Source organism: Rhinolophus hipposideros (genome assembly GCF_964194185.1).
Source record: "Rhinolophus hipposideros genome assembly, chromosome: 3".
Lineage (NCBI taxonomy): Eukaryota > Metazoa > Chordata > Mammalia > Chiroptera > Rhinolophidae > Rhinolophus > Rhinolophus hipposideros.
In genome coordinates this window covers 11493287-11518876 of record NC_138049.1, presented here as the reverse complement: position 1 = coordinate 11518876, position 25590 = coordinate 11493287, and the positions used below count along the sequence as shown (strand labels likewise).

Below are 25590 nucleotides of genomic sequence, written 5' to 3'. Positions count from 1 at the left end.
TCCATGGTTTTCTACTCTGCCCCGGGCGGGCTCTGCCTTCTCGCTACTGCCGGTGAAGCCATTATGCCCCAGTTTTCTTGAGTGCCAGATTAAAATAATGAACTGTGTGTATGGCATCATACCCAGACATGATGACTTCTTTATAAAGCCATGATAGTGATAGGCCCACACCTGCAAGAAATTTGCAGTTCCTTCTAAGGCTTATTTGATAACAGTTCCAATAAAAGTCCATCTCCTCTCTAGAATTTTCCTCTTTAAGGCAGCAAATGCCTTAAATGCAAAATAGAAGAGACCTGATGCCTTCCAGAACAGGAAAGATTAGGAAAATCATCACATATTGCCATGTGGCCTTCATATTTTGTTTTTGTTTTTGTTTTAGATTTTATGATTTTGCGCACTTTTAAAAGAGATCTGAAGACCAGGTTCTGGTCATTTTCAAAGCACTGAAGATAAAGAATGTCAGCAGGTGACTGGCATATTGTCAAGCCATTAAGGCGTCTTCCCCCTTTGTCTAAACAGTATGTACTGAGGTCATCATGACAGCATTCCAACAGCAATTGCTGTTCCTGAGACAACTGCTATCGCACTTGGGGAAGTAGCTTCAAATGCCCAGGGTCTGTTGGGGTTTGGTAAGCTCAGACACACAATACAATTTTAGCAAGCTGTCATCAAATGCTTCCCATGATGTCAGCAGGCTACAAATGTATCACAACAATGGCCTGACCCATTTCCTCTTCCAAAGGTCCCCTTATCAATTCTGGGTCCCACTACTCTATGTTAAAATTCAAAGTCACCTTGATCCTTTGAGTCAAAAATCGATCAATCTCTCTCAGACTTTGCAAAATTATGAAGCAGGCTTTGGAGAAAGATACAAGTCCCACATTCTCCCGACGTCACAGAGATCTCAAAAATTGTATATGTCAGGCCTCGCCCTTTGATATGATCCTGGCATAAGGAAAGGCTAACTGTCCGTTTGAAGCAGAACTGGTGACACAGTAATAAGCTCTCATAGCAAGAGATGAGCTCTCCCTTGTCAGGCTGACCCGAGGTGCTCTGCCAGGGGCCAGGGGCCAGCCCGCCTGCATGACACATCCTCAGTCTGCTGTTAAGTGGGCGAACGGCAGAACACCCAGGTGAGTGGAGCAGGACACGCTCCTGTTCCTAAAACGCACCCGGATTTCCACACAGCCTTTCGTAAATTCCTGGTAAAGTCAATTATGTCTGATTGTATAAAAATCACTTGTAAAATGTTTGAGGTTTAAGTAACTAGAGTGATGTGAAGACATTGTTACGTTTTACATCGTTAAACGTAAAAAACAAAAAAAACAACTATGGATCAGATTCAAGCCATGCATGAATCCACTTACATAAATGAAAATAATTGTATATGAATATGTATAAACTTTTATGCAAATGCTTAGGAAGGGTTCTAGGAGATGCTCACACTCAACTCTGAAAAAGGAGAAGGGTTTAGCCAGGGAAGAAAACATTAGGTAATTAATTACCTAAAGGTATAATCTTTAAATTTTTTCACCAAAAAAATGTATTTCTGTATTACTGAACAAATAAAACTAAAATCTGCAGGCAACGGAAAGACAATGGGGAGAGAGGTAAGTACATGAAAACAAATCTTATTCCATAGCTCCCAAATGTTTAATCAGAGAGGACTTTCCATTAATATTCTTGTGATGACCAAGTTGCTCCATGAGGTTGCATTCATTTCCGCCTGCCACGTGAGACGCAGCTGTTTCCTATCATTCCTTATCTGTTTCCTCCAAGGCCATGAAAACTGAAACGCAATTTTGTCTGGTTCCAGAAACTGAACGTGTAAATCTGCATCCACACCTTCTCCCCAATGGCATCCTGGAGGAAAAGCAGGAAGGCTTCAGACACAACCTACTGCCTTTATATTTCTGAGGCCATGGCAAAGCATTATTCCTGAACCTTCCTCCTTGACCCGATCTGAGCCACGGAGCCCCCAGGCACTTGACCATCCACACTTATCAGGACCTCTGCATAGTCACATCAGCCATCATATTCAAAGACATTAATATCCTTTAGCCTACAAGAAAACAGAGGCTCACTGACGCACTTTCGACACGACACCTCTTTCCATTCCGAAGCAGGCTGGAGACGGTGGACAACGTAAGTACAACCTATTGATTTCTGCAACTGGAAGGGTTCCCACTACCAACTTCCCCTCCCAGCACTGCCAGTGAACTGTTTGGTTGCCTAGATCTCTTCACCTAGAGGGCCGCACCCTCAACTCCCATCTGGTTGGCAAACACCCCTTTATCCTTCCAAACCATCCTCAAACAACTGTCCCCTGAACTACACACACGCACACATACACACTGCATTCTGTGCTCCTCTGAACGGCTCCTAGACCTGTAAACACATCCACTACTGAATGGAACACACCATATTGTGTAGTAATTACATAGTGCTGGCATCTCCCTGCTAGATAGACTGAAAGCTCCTGATTGCTAGATCTCCAAAAGCTGACAGTGAGTCGCGTACGTCACAGACGGCTACCACAGGCTTATGTCTGGACTGCAGCACAGACGCAAAAAGAGCTGTGATGCCCACCCTACTGCTGGTGAAGGGGACCAAAAAGGCCATAAATTTTAGAGGATTTGGGGGAGGGGGGCCATGACGGCGAGGCTGGGAAAACAGTATAATCAGAATCATTTAGAACTGGGAGTCTGGAGAGTTCAGATCTAACCTAGGTCCTGCCACTACATTTTAGCCATGGGCCAGTTTCTTTAACTTAAAAAAAAAAAAAAAAAAAAAAAAAAGAAAGAAAAAGATAAAAAAGGAAACAATTTATTCACTCAAAAGAACATTTATTTGGACGGCACGATCTCCAGTTTTTACCAACCCTCAAAATTACAGTTAGTGATGGGAAAAGATATGGAAATCACAGCACTTGAACCACAGTCCTAGTAGAAGTCAAGAAACACCCCAATTTTCCTAATACACAGGCCATCTTCTCGTTCACAAACCTTAACAGGAGTAAAATCTAAGCACTGTCAACCACCTAATGTTCCTTCATTGTAAGGATCCCCCTGGTCTCCCCGATCTCAAACCTAATATGACTTTTCCCTACACCTTCCCCCAAATAAAAGGAACAAAAATGTGAAAATAAAACTAAGTAATTACCTTAACTGAGGCAAAGGTATCTGCTGCAAACTTAAACATCGAAGGCCATTGACAGCACACGCTGGGTGCTTTAGGTTTGTGAACAGGTGGTACTGGGGGGGGTGGGGGGGGCCTGTGGCTGCTCCTGACCCGACTGCTTCAGGCCTTCAGAGGCGGGATTTTCAGCTCGGCTCATCACCCCTGCTTTCTTAGAAAGCAAATATGCCAGTCCCACTGAAGACAGTGCTGCCAATTAGCTTGGATTTTTAACTCTCTCCTAATGGAATTTTTTATGGATTTTTTTTGTAATTCGGTGTAGTGATTTGTTTTTCATTTTTTTCAGTTTGAAAATTAATAGCATCTAAAATATACTGTGCCCTTAATCCATTCCTTACGGATCACATCTCTCTCTACGGAGTTCTAAAGCTGTAATGTTGTGAGAGGGAGGGTATAGATCTCTTACAATTGTAATTTTTAAAAGTAATGACACGTGTACTCCAATGTTCATTGCAGCTTTGTTTACGGTGGCCAAGACATGGAAACAACCAAAATGTCCTTCGATAGATGAATGGATAAAGAAGTTGTGGTACATATACACAATGGAATACTATTCGGCGTTAAGGAAAGATGATATAGGAACATTTGTGACAACATGGATGGATCTCGAGAGAATAATGCTAAGTGAAACAAGTCAGACAGAAAAAGCAGAGAACCCTATGATTTCACTGATATGTGGTATATAGACCAAAAAGAACAAGACAAACAAATGAGAAACAAAAACTCATAGACACAGACAATAATTTAGTGGTTACCAGAGGGTAAGGGGGTGGGGGGTGGGTGATGAGGGTAAAGGGGATCAAATATATGGTGATGGAAGGAGAACTGACTCTGGGTGGTGAACACACAATGGGATTTATAGATGATGTAAGACAGAATTGTACACCTGAAATCTATGTAAATTTACTAACAATTGTCACCCCAATAAAATTAATTTAAAAAAAAAAAAAAGTAATGCATAAACTGATTAGGCAAATAGGTGACGTTGGAAACTGATCTAGAGGAAATTGGGTGTCAGTTTCTCAAGGGGGAAAGGATCTTCTTTGGCTAATACAGATTTATCAAGTTTTACGGCAACTTTCCTACATCGTTACTGCTGAAATCCTACTCTGAAAGCAGGCGCACATGGACCAAAATATAAAAACTCCCCTCCCCCCCCACCACACACATAAAGGTGCCTTACAAAAAGTCGACAAATCAGGTAAATGCTTCAGTTTTTTATTTAACCCCCCCATGCCGCCCGGCATAAGCCTCAGGTGTGATGTGTTTTGCTCCTCACCCAGATCTTCTCTGAGCACTGAGAAGACCGGCAGGTAGGCATGTCTCAGGGAGGTAGGTAGGCAGGTGCCTGCCTACCTGCCCAGGTGCCTCCTTGAGACCTGATGGGGATCATTCTTTCTCCGCTTTGCTCCTGTAAACTAAAGTCCTCTGAGAAGTTTGCAACTTTCTGTGACTTTGAAACCAAGGGAAGAGACTCTAGTAAAGAACAGAAGTAATCCCCATTATGATAGCTATTCCCACAGTGCTTACAGGAGCAGCTATTACGAAATAACTTCTTGGCTCCCCAGAAGAAACCGGACGGATTTCCATAATTGGGCTCGGTGAGACCAAGAGCCTTCCACGTGGGGCTGATGGGCCAGATGATGACAGCAGAGTATTACTCAGTGGAATACCGTGGGCACACCCAAGTTTGATTGTCACACCCACCAGTTATCAAAAGCCACAGTAAAGCAGGAAATGTGACAAGTGGTGAACATTAACTGTGATAAAACAAGAAATATGACCTTGAAGGGCCTGCCTTGGTGACAAAAAAGCCCTCTCGCTTTCAAGACTATACAGATCACTATTTGCATCTGTCAAGTCTCAGAACACTGTTCGTGGATTTAAGAAATCGTCCACATCTGGAAGTTTAACAGGTAGAGTTGACATCTCTGGTCAATGTCATTTTATATGAACACACTCCCCAAAGGATGTGATCCAGTCTTCTCTTTACCATTCTTTGTACCAACTAGTAATTTACCACTTGTAAAAGGCAGGGTATCTTTGTTTAATTTGAAACTATTCTGTTGGAAATGTGAATTCCTCCCCACCCCCAGGATATCCCTATAATCTATGCAACAAAACAACAGCTAGGGTTTTATTAAGCACTTAAATTTACTGTGGTAAATGTTTCACCTGCATTCTCTCACTTAATCCTCAACATAAACCCTAAAAGTTTAGTAATAGCATGACTCCAAATTTCAAAATAAGCTAGCTGACTAAACAATGTACAAATTGGCCAACATCACACATCTACTAGTAAGTAATGATAAAGAATCCAAACTTACCCCAGTCTTAACCACAGTGTAATACTATAGCAGCCTAAACTAAAGGTTTAGAATGAGGAATGGCCCACACACAAACACATAAATGGATAAAAGCATAACAAAGACAGACAGACACACCATTTATGAATGGATACATGAATACATTTTCTTTCCAGGCAAAATCCTTAGGAGTAGAACAATTATTCCTCTGTTGCAGGCAATTAACTATAGGCATATGCTCCTACCTTCATCCAAAGCAGATACATTCCTCGGAAAGCCATAATTTTTAAATGCTGATTTCAACTTTGTCAGAGAGTCATTCAGGTAGTACCTTTACTGCATAACCTAGCCTTGATTTGAGTAGATAAACAGACACGATCTCTGACCATCTCAAGTGCAAATGTTAATCCTATCATTTGGCTTTGCGATAAAAATGATCTTTTTAAAAAGAGATAAAAAATGTTAACTACATGAAGCAAAAAAAAAAAAAAAACAAGGAAAAACCAAAACTCTATTCCTTACATCTCATTGCAACAATATGTCACTTTCATTATAATTTTGGATCTGTAAAAAGCAAATAAAACCAACAATTACAGTAATACACAGTCTGCTTTTATAAGAAAAATAGTTTTATGTCTTTGTAACATTATAGTTACATAGTTATCTCCAGGGATGATAATTACCTACCTACCTTAACCTACAAAATTGTTTTCATATCTTGTGATGACAATTAAAGTCATTACAAAAGACTGGTTTCCCTTCATTTATTGCTTCCAGGAAGTCTACCACAATTGCATTTAATAAGACAGATTTTTCTCGGATCCTTAAACTTCTCCCTGAATTCCTAACATAGCTTATAGGCATTTATACGTGTTTTTTTTTTTCCTTTTGTTTATTAATTAGTCTTAGAAAAATGTTCCTTTTCTCCTTAATTCATTAGAACATGATTTTAGGAGACTGAATTTCTATGGCAGAACTGGAACAAGATTTATTACCTACAGCAAATTAAAGTTAACTATAAAATCAGAAAATGGAAAAAGGTACCAATAGGCATGCTACCTTAATAAAAATATTTTTGCAATATCCATTCTGGGGCTTTTTAAGAAAAGATGAAGGAAAAAAAACGCCCTCAGGATGTGAAACAAGCCCACTGAAAGAAAAAGTTACAAAACAGAATTTCAAATTACTTCAATATACAGAGAAGGGTATTAAATTGATGAAGGTAACAGCTATAATTGTCCCCAAGGGATCACATACTCTGAAATCATGGGGTGGGGGAGGGTGGAAAAACTGGCTGGTTGTTTTTTTTTAAATGGTAACTATTAAAAACTAAAATTTTACCATGTTCAATTATTTTAAAAGCCACATTCCACTGAATTATAATTGTGGACTGCGGACGATGGAAGCGTTCCCAGACTGAGTATGTGTTTGACCCTGAGAATGATGTGGCAATCTCAACCACCCACAACCAGATGGGAAACAATGCAAAGCAAGAGAGAGGGCAGCCACACCCCGCAGAGGTGGGTCCTCATTTTGTTGCTTTTCATCCTACCATAATCAAGTTCCATTAGTTTTAAGTATAATCTGTGTGTTCTTCCCAAGTTCAGGACCTCAGAAATGAATACCCACGTGGCTGCTTCTGGAGCTGGTATAGCAAGTATGAGTCAGCTGGGCCTGGGTCTGAAATGTTCCCTGGTATGTGTTCTCAAGATTTACGGAGAAACTGCACCAAGCTAAAAGTGGAAATGGGGGGAGAGGGGGGCAGCATGTCTTATGCTTGCTCAGAAGTCCTTCTGGGGTTGGGGGATGGAGAGGCCTCCTAACCCTTGAATGGTATTTCTGACCACTTCTAGAGCTACGCTCTAGCTCACCGGGCTAGAGTGAAGACTCTGAACACATAAAGACGACATTATATGCAGAGCTAGAAACAATGATTAATGATTAATCAGCTACGGGGAGCAGATTACACGTGATAACACACAGAACACCCACAGCTCAAGGTGTGACCTGCAGGCTACACCCCCCTCACATTTATTGCCTCGGTCCTCTGTCCTCCCTTCTCCCCCTCCTGCTCCTCTCACTGCCTTCCTTTCTCTCCCACTACCCGGCAGCCCAGCTCCAATCTCCTTTTCAACTCCAGTCAATGTTTTAGTACTTGCTTCTTTTTTTAATGAAAAGTTTTTATGGTTCCTTGTGCTAAAAGTCCTATCAATGTCACATTTCACAGATCAAAGGAAATAAATAACCAGGAAGTCAAGTTAATGTTTGCTCAGAGCCTTTAACTATTTCTCTTGAGATTCAGAGGCTCCCCTGCAGTAGTGACAAGTTCACTCTGGGTTTAAAACCCCACAAATGCTGTGTTTCCACAAAGAGCGGCACAATCATCATTAATGGACTCCTGAAGCACGTAACATATAGCAACCTTCAAAAATACACACACATATAGGTATAGTTATATGTATGTGAGTGTGGATACATACATACATATACACATACCGGGGGTACCAAAAAATTGTACACAAGTGGACACTTGGGTCAACGCTGCTCAAGCAGTAGGTTGCCATCATCAGAAGTGTCTGGACACTGATGGTAACCACTTTGAGCAACTCTTGTAATTGCAGAAGTCAAAGGTGACTTGTACACATCTTTTGTTATCAGTATACATTGAGTATTACAATTTTAATATTTTTCCTATCTTAAAATGTGTATACATGTTTTTGGCACCCTCTGTATATGTATATATTATGTACACACACATATACTTCCTCCACATAGGAAGGCCACTCAAAGATATGTCCTTCACTGGTTTCCAACTGCTCAGAGGCACCAACAGGGCCCTGGTGATCCAGCCTCCTCCCCACACACCATCTCTCCAGCCTCATCTCTGTTCATGCCACCTCATGATAGATTTAGCACAATCAAGTTCTTTCAGTTGTTAGTATACGCCATGCTCTCTCTTGCCTCCCAGTTTTCTGACCAATATGTTATTTCCCCTACTCTATGCCTGACTTCCTCCTGCTCGTCCGATAGGCCGCAATTTGGATGTCACTTCCTCCAAGAAGCCCTCTAGGCTGCACCCTTTTAAACCTGAGTTAAATATTCCTGTTGTGCACTCCTCAGATGCCCTGTAGCTTAAACACCTGTGGATGTGTCTGTGTACTCTGTAGTACTGTGTAGAAGGTGCCAAAGACACAGGGACCCTGTCTTGTTCACTGCACCTGGAAAAGACATTACAAATGGTAGGTGCTCAATAAATATTTGATGATTTATATTTAAAGTTGACTGGTTTATCTCTACTTGCACAATTGTCCTGTTAACAAATGGCTTCCACTCAGGGGCTGTAACAGACATGATTTATATATGATTTCATGGCATTCTGAATATTTCAGGTAAATCTTAACAATATTTGAAGGTAAATAGCAAGAAGGGATTCTTCCAAAGATTTGGATCCATCCATAACAAATCTTTTCTACCCAAGTGGGTAAACTATGGGATAACACAGAATTCAGATAGAGATTGGTTTATTCTCATTTCCAAAAGAAGAAAAATGTAGTAGAGGGAGAGAATTTCTGCTGTATAACTCTCCTCTGTAGAAACCACCAGTACACAGTCATTCACTAAATGAATGGCTTTGTTAGTATTAAAATAAGAGATTGCATAATCTACAGTATACTGTTACCCAGTTCAGGGAGGGTGTAACATGTCCAAATTTATCAAATATTTAATTGCCAAACAGTTATCTATTTCAAAAGTTGATTAGTGATCTTAAGCAACTAAAGTAAAATGCACTCAGTACTTAAGTCCTACTGAGAATAAAACAGTGCCATCTGTGTTCCTTCACAGATATGCTTTAACACTGGGTGGCCTCTTGGAACATCAATTCCTCTTCTCCCATTTGCTCTTGAATTTACTTACTTTGTCCCCTGCAACCCACCAAAACTACCCTGTCAAGTTCACCAATGTCCTCCACACAGCTCAACACAACGGCCCATTCTCAGCCCTCTCCTCATGGCCTAACAGAGTATTCGGCCCGGTTGATCACGCCTCCTTCTGAGGACCACAGTTTAAGAGAACCACTGACTTGTAGGAAGCTTATGCTTAATTCACTGGATTTTAGGGAAATAATATAGGGGTTTGAAAGAAGGCATATTGCTACAGAACTCTGGAAAGTGGGACGCAGTGAATGCAGGCTGAGGGACCAGCTCTAGGAAGCGTTTGGGGTGGTCTCTCCGTGGGAGGTGAAGAGGCCTGAGCTATAGCAGAGGCCTTGGGAAAGAGAGGAGGGAGGAAATGCTGAGAGAGGCAGCTTCGCAGGGCCTTAATGTCCAGGGTTTGTGCCTCAGTGTCTTAGCACGACAGCACCATTACAAAAGTGTTGAATTTTGGGAGGAGCTGTTTTGCGGGTTCAGGAATGGGCACAACGATAGATAACAACCTCAACAGCTGGTCTAGTTTGTAGACGATACATCTTACGTGGTACCAACATCTTGCATGATTTAAACACTTAAAAAAACACCCTTTAGAAAGTGCCTTCTCTCACTGCAGCAGTATAATTGTCTCATGTTTTAATGAGGTGCAAATATCATGCAGTTTGGCACACGAAATGTGTTAAAATAGGATAGTGTTAGATGAAATCCAGGTCCTCACCCTTGAGTGTGAAATGATGCAATATGCATGAATATGACACCCAGAATTATTTCCCCATAGCGCTTTCTAAGCCATAGAACACAAAATAGAAAGGATTGGAGTCCTACAGGATAGCGTGTAAGTGGAGATAGAAAATCAGTGCTGATAAATGCAAAATGCATCTTGGAATAAGCCCTGGAGTCTTGTCCGGTACTTGAGGAGATAAGCAGTTGTGGCTTGCAGGTCTGGCTACAATTGCTATGTGGGTGGGTGAACCGGTTCCCTGAGATTAGTGCCTCCTTTGGGTTGCCAAAACAAGCGGGTAAGTAGAAGGACAGACCAGAAGAGTGCCAAGGGTGTGTAGGGCTCTTCATGGGCTTGGCATGAAAGGGAGGGGGTGGCAGGTCCTTCCTGAACAGCCATGACGTGGCCCATTTTCTTATTCATCACTGGCCCAACCAACCCTTAGAAGGAGATGCGGGTTCTCCTGTGAGTTCCCTTAGGTCAAGTGAACCTGATTCTTTCATTCATAGTAACAGGATTCTTTATTCAATAGGCTCAGCTATAAAATGATAGATTATTTTTCTCAAAAAAATCTTCCCCAGTGCTCTGCACAGCAACATTTCTATTAAAACTTGCTAATTTCTCATCTGTAATTTTTAAATCAGTAGTAACTCCATATACCTGGTATTCTGAAGTAATGCCACTTGTCTTTCACACTGATTCTAGCCCTGGAAAAGAAGTTTTCCAGGAAGCGCTGTATCCCAGGCCCCATTAGGATAAATAGAACTAACTCTTTGCAACTCTCAGTCTGTTCAATAGAGTGACTTGTTAACTGTCCCCTCTGCCAAGCCTGGTGAGGGTCAATAGTTGCCATGCCTTCATTCAATCGGTATTTGTTAAGTGCCTACTGTGTGCCAGGCACTGTCCCAAGAGCTGATAAAACAGCCGTGAATCAAACCAGAAATAGTCCTTGTCTTCCTGGTACTGATATTCTGATGGGGGCAGTCAGACAGTGAGTAAAATTCATAGCACACAGGAAGGATCTGTGCTATGGGGAAAAGCCACGGGTGGGTGCAGGAAGGGAGTGGGGATGCCATTTGGGTGGGAAAGATTTCAGTGAGCAATGCGGCTGACATGTGGAAGAGTGTTCTTGGCAGACGGAGCAGCAAGTGCAAATGCCCTGAAACAGGAGATGCCCGGCACACCGAAGGAGCAAGGAGGCCAGTATGGCTGGAGCGAGTGAGCGAAGGGAAGGGCAGCAGGAGAAGAGATGGAAGAGGAGAGGGAGGTCAGACAATGCAGAGGTTTCGGGCTCTTCTATGTATTTTGGCTCACATTTCGTGTTTTGGGGAGCTGTTGGAGGGTTTTGAGATGAGGGGTGATACCAGATTTATATTTTAAGATTACAGTGGTTGATATGTTGAGAAGACTGAGGGGACAAAGGTGAAATCAGGGAACCAGTCAAAGTGCTGTATCAATAATCATATGAAAAGTGACACATCGGACCAGGCAGCAGCTGTGGCCACTGTGAGAAGTGGCCATGTTCTGAAAGGCCAATAGTATTTACCGAGAGATTGGATATTGCTGTGAGCGGATACACATAAAGTGTCTGGTCTGGGGAGCTGGAAGGATAGATTTGCCATGTACAGAGAGGTGGAACAGTGTGGGAGGAGGAAGTTAAGGGAACATCTGGATTTTAAATTTGCAATGCCTATTAGTCCACCGAGTAGAGTTTTATAGATTGTATATTGGAGTGAGTACAGCACTCCAGTTTCAGTGCTTTTCTTGTTTGTTTTGTTTCCCAAGTCAGAGCAGCAAGAAGACAGGAAGACCTGAGTCAACTGGTAACTTACTAAATCAAACAGGACCCCACAAACTAGCACAGGAATTTGGAACATCTACCCTAATTTCAGTTACACGTGAAATCTTCCTGTTACAAACAGAACAGTTCTGCCAGGGGCCATTACCACACAACGAATGGCAAAGTAAACTCAATCAAGAGAAGACTGTTTCTACACTGAAAACTAAGTACCCAATGGTCTGCTGGGTTCATCAACATAGATGAGTATTTCTGCCTTAACAGTACCTTCATGGAATTACATATTGCAATTTTAGAAATAATGGAATTAAACAGCAAAATAAAATTATAGATAACAAACAGATTTCCTAAATAGTTGATGAATTACTACACAGCTTTTTAGCTCTTTGTAGTCATAAAAAGGTATCTTTATAGGTATGTTTCTCTCTTGGACAACTAACACCTAACCGTGGCTGTCCATAGAGGGAACTGCAAACTGGCCCACAGATATATTTGTTTGTTTTATGCAAAAAAAAAAGAAGCAAAAACTTGACGGTTTTCTAAAAACTGGGAAAATGTCACATCGAAATCCAGATTTCCTGCTTCATTTAAAAACAGCAACAAACAAAAAGCTGAAGACCTGGAAATGGTAGGTCCAACCATCAGCAGAAACTGAGCAATAAACATGTTTTCTTGTATTTGCCACAGTTTTCACCATTCCCTGTTATCTCTAATGCCCCACATTTAAATTCCTGACATTCTGGCCACTGAGTACGCAACTCTTGTTGCAAGTCTTGATGCCATTCCTGGTCTTCAGCAATGACTTCTGTAAGTATCTTTTTTTATTTTGGACTCTCTTGGCTTTTGCCAACTGCAGAGGGGGGTTGGGGGCGGTCTTAAGCAACATCTGCACTGATCCAATGTCCATATACTAAAACAAAAGAGCTGTCACCTTGAGCTGCAACATACTGTGTTTCCCCAAAAATAAGACCTAGCCAGACCATCAGCTCTAATGCATCTTTTGGAGCAAAAATTATTATGACTCGGTATTATATTACATCATATTATATTATATTATATTATATTATATTATATTATATTATATTATATTATATTATACTATATTAGGCCTAATCTTATATTATATAAGACCTGGCCTTATATGATATTATGTAAAGCCAGGTCTCATATTATAGTAAAATAAGACTGGGTTTTACATTAATTTTTGCTCCAAAAGACGCATTAGACCTGATGGTCCGGCTTGGTCTTATTTTCGGGGAAACACGGTATTTGCCACTGAGTACTTCTCTTTCCTGTTTTTTCTTTCCCTCACTTCTCTTTGCATCTGCATGCATTGTTCAAAGCCAAAACCTGAGTGCTGGTGAGAGAGAACTATCCACCCTCTCTCAAAATGGAATGGGGGAGGGGGTGTTACATTCTGCTCCTCTACTAGACCAAAGTCTGGAAATTCCACACAAACCCTAAACAGGTCCCTTCAGACCCTGAAACATTCCCCTCTTTCTGTGCTTTCCTGAGGCTGAACACTCACAGAAGAACACAACCAGAGGACCCCAGGGCCTGGGGTGGAACAGCTGGCTAGGAGATCCTGGGGTGGGTGACAGCTTTAACTCCTACCTGCCTGCTTTGTGGAGAGGGCACTTACAAACTTAGGTGCATTAACTCATCCACCGAAATACAGAACAGCTGTCCCTACTGGAAAAGTCTTTACTAATCAACCAGTACACATTAGCTAAAATCCAACTCTCGACAGGAATTATGGGGGACAGTCTGACTTACACCATTTACTTTTGTACACTCCACATGAGGTATAAGCCAGTGGTTCTCATATGTTAGCCAGTACCAGAATCACCTGAGGGACCTGTTAAAACACAGTGTCCTGTGTCCTACCCCCCGTTTCTGATCCTGTGGGCCTGGGGTGGGGCCCAAGAATTTATATGTCTGAGTTCCAGCCTAATGCTGATGCTGAAAAACTAAGTTCAAGAACAACAATGACAAGATGTTGGGACATCTTGTGGATGGGAAGGGGCCTCTTGAAAATCTCAGTTTAAAAATATCAGGAGTCGGGTACAACAGTCGTATCTTTATAGGTGCCCATTAAACATCCCAATCAGACAGTGCCAAGGAAGAAGGAAGAATTTCTCCACTTCCAACAAGGGTCTTTCTTTACAGATCAGCTTTTTATAATTCTCCAACTTGGCCTAGGGGTGCTTATAACCAAACCACTTCATACTATATATCTCTAGACGTCTTGCTAACAAGGAATATTTATGGTTTTTTAAAAATACTTACTATGAACAATTTTAGACTTCAGTGTTGTCAGTCATTTTCACAAGTGCTACTCACAGCCGTGTCATCTGCCCATGGTTAGTTTAAGACTCCAGCTGGAACTCGTGTTAAGACGGTGCTGACAACTTGAACAGGTGGTACCTTACATGAAGTCTGGTCTACTCTACACAGTAGGCTAGTTTTCCTCTATGTCAAAGATCATGTTCCAACTAGTCTTTGAGACATTGTCATATAAAATTACTCTGAGAACATAAAGGACTGTTCGATTAACACAGGTTAAAGGTGGAAACACACACACACACACACACACACACATCCACTCCTAAACCCAAAAGCACTGAATTTCCCCTCTGCTGCAAATCTCTGAAAATAGGAAATAGAATGTTTCCTTTCACTAAAAAGGCTTTCCTCAGGAAAGCATGATTCAGATTATCATAATCACTGCCTTTGCTGATAGATAACATGTAGGGGTTTTCCTCTAAGAGGGCTGACAGATATTATTCTTAAGGGGGGGAGGGGCTAGGTGTGTGTAGTGAGAGGAAGCTTCCAGGTTATTCTAAGCCTACCTACCTTCAATTCTTCCCCGCTCCCACTTCCCCTGTTGAGAAGTGACGCATGGTTTAAAAAATGTGTTCAACTCTTACTTATTGAAAATTTCTCCAAATACCAAAAGTATTGTGGTTCTGTTTCCTAAAGCAAAATTAAGACAGTCTGTTAATGGAACAAAATATTTTAAATCAGATCTATCTATCGGTTCCTTTGATTCACATGTCTTTTAAGTTTTCATATAGAAAACGTTTTCTGATGTTCCCAACCTACGAACTGTATTCTAAGGAACTGTTTTGCTCCAATAAACACAACTGCATTTGCCCTTATGATCCCAGGTTAAAAAACTGTTCAATCAGCCATTTGATGTCAAAGAAAACAAACTAGGCTAAGTCCACTTTCACAAAAACCCTATTCATAGATGAATAAACAGCTTCAGAAACTGTAGCTCCCAGTAAAATGTGCCAGAAAAGAACAATGACGTGAACAAAGCATGTGAATGCAAAAAGACAGATTGCCGCTTTCTGTTTTAAATGACAAGAGAGTATCAGGATGAGGGGAGGACGGCAGGGAGCTCTCTTAACCCTGGCAGAGAAAGAACAAATCTATATACATGTAGCTCCATTCCCATTGCAAATATAATTTGTATAATTCCTTGGATGCGAAGCGACCCATGAGCCAACTGTACTTCGAACTTGCCTTCTCAGATGCTGGCACCATCACGACCTTAGACCCAGATAGCAGCACCTCCAGAAGACTGCAGTGCCTTCCTGCTGGACTTCCTGAATTCATTTCTGCCCCAAGAATCCAAGTCAGATCATGTAATTCCCCTGCTTTCCAAAACAACTTAAAAAAAAAAAAAGAAAAATTGCAAATGCCTGACCAAGACTTGGAACACCTCACATGATCTGGCCTCTGTGTGTCTGTATCTCACCTCCCACGTCCTTGCTCTTCATGCCTCTGCCACCGTTCCTTTCCTCAAACACTCCAGGCTCATTCGCACCTCAGGGCCTTTGCACTAGCTGTTCCTTCTACCTGCAATGCTCTTCCCCCTCATTTTCTGATGGCTGGTTCCTTCTCATCATTCATGCCTCAATGTCCTCTTCTCAGAGAAGCTTCCCTGATGACACCATCCAAGAAGCACCCCCACCCAGTCACGCGCCTTCACATCTCTGCTTTACTTTCTTCTTCACACTTATCCATAGCAGGTGTTTTCTTGTGCATCTGTTTTGTTGTGGTGGTTATTGTTTTTGTTGTTTGTCATCCCCACATCTACCATAATAAAGCAGGGGTCCAGCTGGTCCCCTGCACCTAGGACACAGCTAGATTTCCAGCACCCAGGATCATACCTGGAACTCAGTAGGTCCTCAGTAATTATTTGTTGAGTGACTGAAATTCTCTTCTTACTACAGGGTAGAATTTGTCATCAACATAAGTGTTCCTCCTAAGCTCTTTCCAAGAGAGCTACCACTAAACCTTTCTGCAACTCGACCTTCATCTAAAACATACAAGGTCCTTAATGGACGTGAGAGGAAAGTGTCAAATACTGAGAAACACAGAAAATGAAGTTGATTTAACTTACCACCTATATACTAATAAAAGGGAAGAGAGAATTGTCATAAAATTTTAGTAAGTATGTGAAAGGTGACGATCAGCCAAAACAGTGTTAAATATTTAAGCAAGAATAATCCAGTTATACTATATATTAACTTGGAGTTATTGTGAATTAATCAATAATTAGTTTGTGAACATTTATATGCTGTGCATTATGCAAAATGCTGCCCCTGTGTTACCTCTTTTAATTCCCACTAAAACCCTGTGAGTTGGTTATAATCAGTCCCATTTTACAGATGAGAAAACTAAGGGAGACTTGAAGACGATGTTACCCAAGGTTTCAAAGAAGTTAAGTGTCAGATACAGAATTTGAATCCAGATCTATTTTATTCCAAAGCCTATATATTGTTCACTATAGCTGCCTGAACTTCTCTCCCAAACAGTTAAAATGAAGAAGTTATGAAGAATCAAAGCCAAGCAGGAAATAGGGCCATAAAAATTGCCAGTGTTGTTTAAGAAAGTTAAATATATTTGTGTGTGTGTGTGTGTGTGATTCTACTAAACAGAAATGTTAATTATATCAGAGAAAAAATTATAATCTGACACTCAAAAATAAAAATTAGATTGTCAAAATGATAAATAATTCATTCCATTACTGAGTTGCATTCTGAAACAATTAAAACACAACAAGCTACAATAAAAACAAATAATTGGCAGTAAGTATCTCAAATGCTAAAAGGTCGGGTCCAAAATATGTAGGGTCCTGCTTAATAATTTAAAAAAAGAAAAAAAGAAATAAATATAAAAAAAAGGAAAGGTATGAGTCCCATGAGTATAAATCCTGAAGAAATAATCAGGAAAGACAAAAGTCTGAAGTTCTTTAAAGTTGCCCTTTCCCATACTTGTCCATTACGAGAGAACTGAATGCACCCACCTCACCCAGAGGAAGAATGAGGAGCTGGACAGAACAACAGAACAGAAGCCTGTGGAGTCTGGTCCCAACTTCTGGCCTTTGACCTTGGACAACTTATTTAACTTCCAAAAGCTTCAATACCCTCATCTGTAATGGAGATGCATCTCTTGGGCTTATGAAGAGTCAAATGGGAACAAATATGAAAGACCTCTACAGAGCTCATATAACCAAAACTTGCTTTATTCATTAACAGTCTAGATTATGGCTAGCTAAGCCAGTGGTGAAAACTGCAGAAAGACACGAAATGAGAGTAAAGAGGGAAAACAAGGTGAGAACATGAATGTCCCAGAGCTAGAACACAACAGGCTAAAAATGGTCAAAAATCACAGCAGCGACACACAAATAGTGAGACAGAAAAGAGAAGCCCTCACAGCTCTATGCAATGAGGTGGACACCAAAGGGAGGCATACAGGTAACGCCTGCGCATGAAGAGGTCACCTCCCAATCTCCAAGGACAGACAACTGAGACACCTGGCCTCTCGGTACAATCTGTTCTTATACATTTTGAAAACCGCCCTGGTTATTTATTCCTGAAATGACATTCAGTGTCATTTTCCATCATCAATGAAATCTCCCCCCCAATCAGCTAAGTGTGGAGAACCCCATGTAGTCACAGGAGAGTGTGAGTAGCCAAAATCCCATCTCCTCCTCCAAAGTCCACCTGAAGACCCTGAGACCAAACTTCAACTGCAGTGACCATCCCACAAAACACCCTTCTTACTATGTGTCTTTACAAAAAAAAAAAAAAGAAAGAAAAAGAAAAGAAAGAAAAAAAGGAATGGTTGTTATAAGAATACTCCAAGTCCCAACAAATATGTAAGAACAATCTCAAGGGAACTGTCTCATTTAGTTTGCTGAGAATTACCTGACACTGTAATACTGTTGCTAGGTGGTGCTTATAAATATAAGCACACACCCTCAGATTGCCTTTTTGCTTTTATTAGTGGCTAAGTCAAGCATCTTCAAATTAGGTGTTGTCACTGGAGAACTTAAATAGATTGCACCCATGTCATACCAGATAGCAGTACCTACCAACAAAGTGTGAAAAGGTGTTCGCAGCTGTGTGCTAGAGCAGTGCTTCTCAAACTGTCATGAGCACACGGATCACCTGGGATCTGGTAAAAATGCAGATTCCAGTTCAGCTGGACTATAATTCTGCATTTCTAACTATCCCCCAGGTGACACAGATGCCCAGTCATGGACCAGGTGCCAGACAGGGGTCGGCCATCGACAGCAAGAGCCAGTCCTAATGCCATGCTCCCTGAAAGTCCAGTTACGATAAGAAGAAAGTTGAGAAAATAAGGTTTAAATTCATTTGCGCAAAGAAGGTTCATGAGGAGCGGCCAGATGGCTCAATTGATTCGAGCGTGAGCTCTCAACAACAAGGTTGCGGGTTCAATTCCCGCATGGGATGGCGGGCTGCGCCCCCTGCAACTAAGACTGAAAACGGCAACTGGACTTGGAGCTGAGCTGCGCCCTCCACAACTAGATTGAAGGACAACGACCTGACTTGGAGCGGATGGGCCCTGGAGAAACACACTGTTCCCCAATATTCCCCAATTTAAAAGAAAAGAACGTTCATGATACTAGCAACAGGCCTCTGTCTCTGAGCTAACCAAGAACCCTCCTGACCATCTCCTCTGAGTGGCAGGAAATCTCTTCGGCACTCACTGGTGCCCCTGAATGGTAGGAATCAAGCTTATGACAGACCTGACTGCTGGGAGAGAATAATTTATGTCCTGGAGCTTTAAGATAAATGAGGGGAGGAACCAATAAAAATAAGGAGTGGTAATTTATTAACAGCTTACATAAGATCGCACAGTCAGGGGTGACACTGGGATATAAACCCAGAGTCTGCTTCCAGAGGCCACATTCTCACCACCAAGTTCCACTGCCTGGTACAGGGCATGGAAACAATGAGGTGACAGAGAGGACGAGAGCATTTAAGAGCTGCATCGCTTATAAACATGGAACCCTGAGCACATTTTCTCTCTCTCTCTCTCCTTTAGTTTGTTTTTAATATGGGCTCATAATGGTTCGTACACCTCATTGGGTTTTCTGAGGATTAAATGAAGAAGTTTAAATAAAGCACTTAGCCCAGTGTCTGACACATAATGAATGCTCAGTGACTATTTTTCAATTTTTATAATTAGGAAAATTCTGTGGATGGAGCCTAGGAGATAGAGTAGAACTGGGAACAGAGTGAAATAAAAAGAAGAGTTCTTGACCTATGGCCAAATGGTGGATCTAAAACTGAAAAATACCTTCCTTTTTCAGTGACTATAAAGAGGAAAGGAAAAAATATAACCTAACTGGAATCAGGATGACAGAAAGAACCAGCCTCCATATGGATGACGGCAGGAAGCGTGCAGGAGCAAGGTGATACACCGCAACTGGCCTGCAGCGTATCAGTTAACATGGAAATTCAAGCCCCTCCGTGACCAAATACTGAGGCTGCTGACGTGCCCCAAAGTAATAGACATGACACGGCCAGATTACAGAGAATGGGCAAATACCCTGAACCGCACAGGCACACACCTTTATTCTTGGTTGGTGATGGGGAAATGGTACCCACATTAGCAGCGCTAGAAGCTGGTCTGAGAGACTTCTGTTCTGGGTCTAAAGCCGGTTTTATAGACATGTTCACTTAACAACACAGTTACTAAGAGAATGCCCGTTCCAGACAAAAGGCAGGATGGATGGGGCTGTTGAGACAAACCAGTAGCCTTTCCTCCTTGTAGAACACACTCCCCAGTGGCCTGAAAGTAGAAACACAACTTGGGTAGCTGCATTTTACAATGCAACTTCTAATATTTAAATCAAGCTTAGAGACGACGACCTCATATAAGTTATGGTTTTGACCTGAGAACGAGAATAGAACACTAGTTCTAAAACAGAACAGGATTGACCATAGGCTCAATGTAAGTAGGAAAATGTGACATGTGTTCAACTTTGAGAAGTAATCTATGACTATCAGTACCTGTATATTACTGAGTGTCGACACTACTGGCTACCTATGGATATCTAGTCTCCCCTTTTTCCTCACTAAACAAACTCCAATGTTTTTCAGGGCCACAGTATACCCAACTTAAAAAAAAAAACTGCAGCATGAGATGACCATTTGACAGCTCTGGCAACAAAAATGTAAGTCAAGTCACTTGATGGAATTTCTAGAAGGACTCTTTAAAGGGGAGATGTGGCTGTCCCCAATCCTTTGGTCTTCTCTGGGTCTCCTTTCTCCTGCCTGGAACAGGAAGTGATCCTGGAGGTGGAGAAGCCATCCTGCCAGGAGGCATCACTATAAAGATGAATACCAAATGCCAAGAAGTGCTGAACAGGAGACAGAAGGAGCTCGGGGCCCTGACAGCACCAAAGTCCCCACATCGTCCTGAATTACCAATTTCCAGACTACTTTTACAAGAAAAGTCAACACTCCCATTTGGTTAATCCACTGTAAACTGCGTTGTCTGTCATGTACAGCTGACCCTACTCTTACCTGATACATATTATAAGAGACTATCTGCTTTGCAAAAGCCTTTACTGAATTATTTGAAAGGCAAGGCACTATGAACTATGACTTAATTTGACTTACAAATTACTTTCCTGCCGTATACCAAATATAGCGGATGACTCTCCTCCACTAACCCATGGTATGAACAACTCATTATCATGGGAATCCTGAAGGTCTATTCATCAATGTGGTGAAGATTCTGAGTCTTCTGGGCGTGACCCTGGTAAGAACCTCCTGAGAAGATGGAATGGAGTGAAGCCAAAGATCCTGATGTCAAATGCTGCTCTGTCACTTCTCAGCTGTGTGACATTGGTCAAAGTACTTAACCTTGCTGTACCTCAATTGTAAATGGAAAATAGTTCCTAGCTCAAAGGGTGGTTGTGCATATTAAACGAGCTAATACTGGAACAATGCTTAGACCTGTGCCTGATACATTGCTAATAGTGAGATCTACCAATGTTATGATAAATTGGTGACAGTATAGCTAAAGACTAACACACACAAATCATAATACGAATAGTAAAAGTCCGAGGAATTAATTCATTCTGTACACATCAACCTTTTTCCTATTGCAAGCATCTACCTAAATCAACATGAGAGCAAGCTGTAGACTGTGGTCAGATTCGGATCGTTCTAAATTGAAGGCTTTCTACAGCGCTCATAATCACCACAGCCATACTTGGGCGATACCGAGAGTGGCAAAGTCTACGTGAAGAGCTGCTTATCAGTAGGATGTATTTATAAAATGCGGGTTGAGTAGAGAGGTTAGCAAAGACAGCTAAAAATAGTCCTATAAGCAAACAAGTTTGCATACGTCAGCAGTTAATGTAAAAGTCAATACTTTCACTTCATTACTATGAGAAATATTCAAGTAATGTATCACGCAACATGGGAGCATGTAGCCTCTTGTCATCCAAGAGTCAGCCACGAACTTGCTCCTTTTATCTTTTGTAGATTCTGACACAGAAAGTATCCAGGTCATTCTATGAGGCTGTACGTAAGGGTCCAAAAGGGCACGAGCCTTCAGTATAAAGTTGCCGCGTGCTAACCACAGGTAATGTAACCTAATCAGTATCCAGTGCTCCGGGCACCAAGATACGGAACCACCAGTAATCGCTCTGTCAGGTCAGTAGGAAACTTTCCCTGATGAAAGAATCTTGGCCAAGTCATAGCATCAAGGCAACTGGACACCAAAAACATTTTAATCTGCTCTTCCTTTTAAATGCTAAGCAAACAGAACAGGATATGAATTTACATTTCTCTCCCAATCCCAAGAGGGCCTCCCCCCACAAAAAAAAAAAACAGACAAATCTTGAGGGTGTGACGATCTCACTCCATATCTCCCTGTGTGCCTGTTACCATTTTTCTGGTTGTACATTATCAGGTAGGCCGGCAGAGGTTCAGGAAAGCCAAAGTGATAAGTTGTAACCCTTTCTTTTACTGGGGAGCAGTACTGTGCAATAGCAGTGTAAGCCACCAACGTGCGCCAAAGGTGTAACTTTTGACTTTTGTAGGAGCCACATTTATGAAGGTGAAAATAAACAGGGGAAGTTCATTTTAGTAATAAACTTTATTTAACCCAGTATGTCCAAAATACTATCATGTCAACATGTAGTAAGTATAAAAATGTACTAATGGGATAGTTTACATGCACGTCCCATGTGTACTTTACACTTACAGAACATCACAACTCTGACCAGCCACTTTCCAAGGACGCAAGAGCCGCGTGTGGCTACCATACTGGGCAGAGCAACTCTCAAGGCCAAAGATTGCGGAAATCATCAGTTTCTTAGGTTGCTTCCATGATGGGCTTACAGGTACAACTGATCAACAAACTCAGTCTGGACAAGTCCCTAGATGGGGACCTGGTAGTATCTTGAATGGGAGAACAAACCCCATTTCAAAATAGGGCCTGGGTATTTATAGCTTAAGTTAATGTTTTGTACCAAGCACTGGCAATGCTATTAATATCTACTGTTTTACCCAATGTACAAGTTTCATTTTTTCATCTTCATTTTAAGTAAGTGACCTGGAAATGTTGGTCCCTGGACAAACCTCTTCTCAGGAGAGTGTATCCCTTCCCTTTCCCAGAGGAGCAGGAAATGGTCAGACATGCCCCACTGACACGTCCCCTACATCCCATTCCATGTGGTCTATGTGGACCGCAGGCAACAGAAACGAGATGCAGAGATGATCAGTGTTCCTTATGCTCCAGCCAATGGGGAGACAGTTTGACAGATGACCTCATCTTACCAGTGTTACCTACCTCCCAGGCTTACTGTGATGACCAAGGGCAATAACAGAGAGTTCTTAGCAAACTGTAAAGCGCTACACAATTTTAGTTATTATTATTGAGAAAGAACATCATTCCTCACCCGGAAGCGGAGACATAAGAAAGAAAAAAAGCAGTAACTTGAAACATAGATGCTGAGCTGAGGGGGTGGGGTAAGGGACCCATGAAATTATTGGTTGTTCTTGGTGGACTTCATTCACTTGGGTGTTTATAAAGAATTTTGAGGAACCTCTATGCCCTTTCCCTCAAAATCTTGGGAAGTAGTAAAAAATAAGGGCGACAGCTCGGTACAAGCTTCTACCCCAGGCCAATCACCCATTACCACCCCATCCCACTGCTGTTCCTCATCCCAAACACAGCATAACTCAGGACAGTTGGTTCCAAATAGTTAGAGTTCTCCCTCCCAGGGTTTCAATGTGGCCTAAAAATGCAGCGCCACTAGGGGTACTGGCGCCTTCCCGGAGCCAAAGTCACCGAGTCCCGGGGATTCTGGCTCAGGGTTTCTCGCCGGCGCGAGAGCCTCAATGTTTGGCTCTTGTGCTGCCCTCTCGCCTTCTCCAACAAAAACAGAGAGGCTGGGCGAGCCGCCGGAGTCTCCCTTTACCTGTCCAACCGCCCCGTCATGCCTGCGACGACTCTGGGCAGGCGGCATTTACGAGGTCCGAGGGGAGTCACCCACACAAAGGCGCCTTGTGCCTCTGCGCTCCAGGACCGGCAGCCGGAGCGTCGGGCACCGCACTCCGGCAGGGTAGGGAGAGCGACCCCCCAGCCCCGAGACCAGCACCCCCAACCCTCACCCTCCACAGGGAGGCCATCCCCACTCCCGGGTTTAAGGATGGGGCTCCTCCTGGCTTGCCACGACCCGCCCCCTCGGAAGCAGGCACAGGAACTAGGGGCGCACAGACACTCCGAGGAAGTTAGCATCACCAGCGCGCTGCGCTCTCGACGCTTCTTGCCTGCAGGAGGGGCTGAGCACCCCTGACCCCAGCTCTCCGCCTGCTCCATCCCCGGGGCTGGAGACACCGGCGCCCAGGCTCACTCACCTCGAGTCCAATCCACCACTTGTTTGGGGCTCCATTTGGTCACGGGTTCCATGGTAAATGGCTTCGCTCCCAGCTGGGCTACAGTCGGAGGTCAAGTCCTGCTGCCTGCGTCTGCTGTCCTTCCCGGGAGGTGCGCCCCGCGGCTGTCCCCGCGCGCCGGAGCGCCCCGTCAAGGCTGCATGGCCGCAGTCCGCGGGCTCAGCCGGGGCAGGCGGCCCTCTCCCGGCGCACCGCGCCGCCGTGCGGCTCCTCCTCCAGCTGCCACCGTCCGGCTGCAGCGCCCCCTCTCCCGGCGCCGCCTGGAGCCCGACACAGCTGCTGCTCGGGGGCGATCGCCGCTGCGGGGAATCGGCGTGGCGACCCCAGTCCTCTCGGTCTCGGCTCGGGACCCCCCCGGCCCGGCTGCCCCCAGCCGCTCCTCGGCTCTGCGGGGACCACTTCCTCCGGTTCTCCCGCCGCGCGCTCCGCTCCAGCTCCAGCTCCTCCTCTTCGCAGCGTGCTCCGCCGGGGTCCCCGCTCCGCGTGCGCTGGCGTCCCCAAGCGTTCCCGCCCGCAGGTCCCACCTCCTGCGCCTCCCTCTCGGCCCGCGCTGGGGCTGGGAGCAGGGCAGAGCCAGCGCGCTCGGGTTACAAAGTTTCAGCTCCCGTGGCTGCTCCAGGAATAAAAGAGGGGGCGGGGTCGAGGACCAGTGAAACCCGTGGAAGGGGGTGGGTCCTCCCGAAACGGGCGACTCCGGTTACTTTCCCTCTCTAAGCCCTGCACTCACACACCCGCAGCGTCCCGAGCCGTACTTTCCTTTTCAAGGGGCGGGTTGTAGATGGTGCGTTCATCCCCGCGAGCCCGCTGGCTTGGGTGAGGCCCGGCTCCTATTGGTAACAGAGCAGTCTGTCTCGGTGCGAGCAACCATACACTTGAAAAAGAAAAGAGAAAAAGGATCTGCGTGTTCTGGTTTTAATGGCTTTGTATCGCTATTACTCTGCAAGGAAGCCTTCCTTATTTTAAATTTCGTAAGGTAAAATTATATGACTTTGTATTTTGGATGACAGTGGCAATTTATCTCACTTCTCTTTGAATGCTATGGCAATATCTCAACTTCGCCAACAAAATGAATCATAATAAAGTAGTAGCTGTTAGCGTTATATCTTGCCATATTACCGTATTCATATTTGCAAAGTGAGCTAATGCTCATTTGGAAGTTGTTAGCCACATACTCCCCGCCAAAAAACAAAACAAACAAAAAAAAAACCGCGTGTGCACAATTTCAGTGACTGACAGGAGGCGGGCCTTTCCACATTTCACGGGACTCGCTGTGGGGACAGAGTTACCTTTGATCTGGGGGGGAATCCTAAACTCGAGTATCTACCGCTCCTCCTTCAAGCCTGTTTTGCATCCGCTCTCTAGCCCCAGGGAGTTTTGCCGTCCCTTCATAGTT

General features: G+C 43.3%; 1 protein-coding gene across 3 annotated transcripts in view; it reads right to left on the bottom strand.

Moving 5' to 3' along the window:
• The window catches only part of CNKSR3 (CNKSR family member 3), an 86339-nt gene extending 61627 nt beyond the window's left edge, over positions 1 to 24712 (bottom strand). Inside the window, exon 1 of one of the 3 annotated variants that reach the window (XM_081045272.1) lies at positions 24159 to 24712. In XM_081045272.1, coding sequence (XP_080901398.1) covers positions 24159 to 24210 — 52 coding nt within the window. In that variant the 5' untranslated portion in view covers positions 24211 to 24712. The remainder of the gene's footprint in view (positions 1 to 24158) is intronic. The other 2 variants (XM_081045274.1, XM_081045273.1) reach the window with 2 other exon arrangements.
• Between the last annotated feature and the right edge of the window lie 878 nt (positions 24713 to 25590).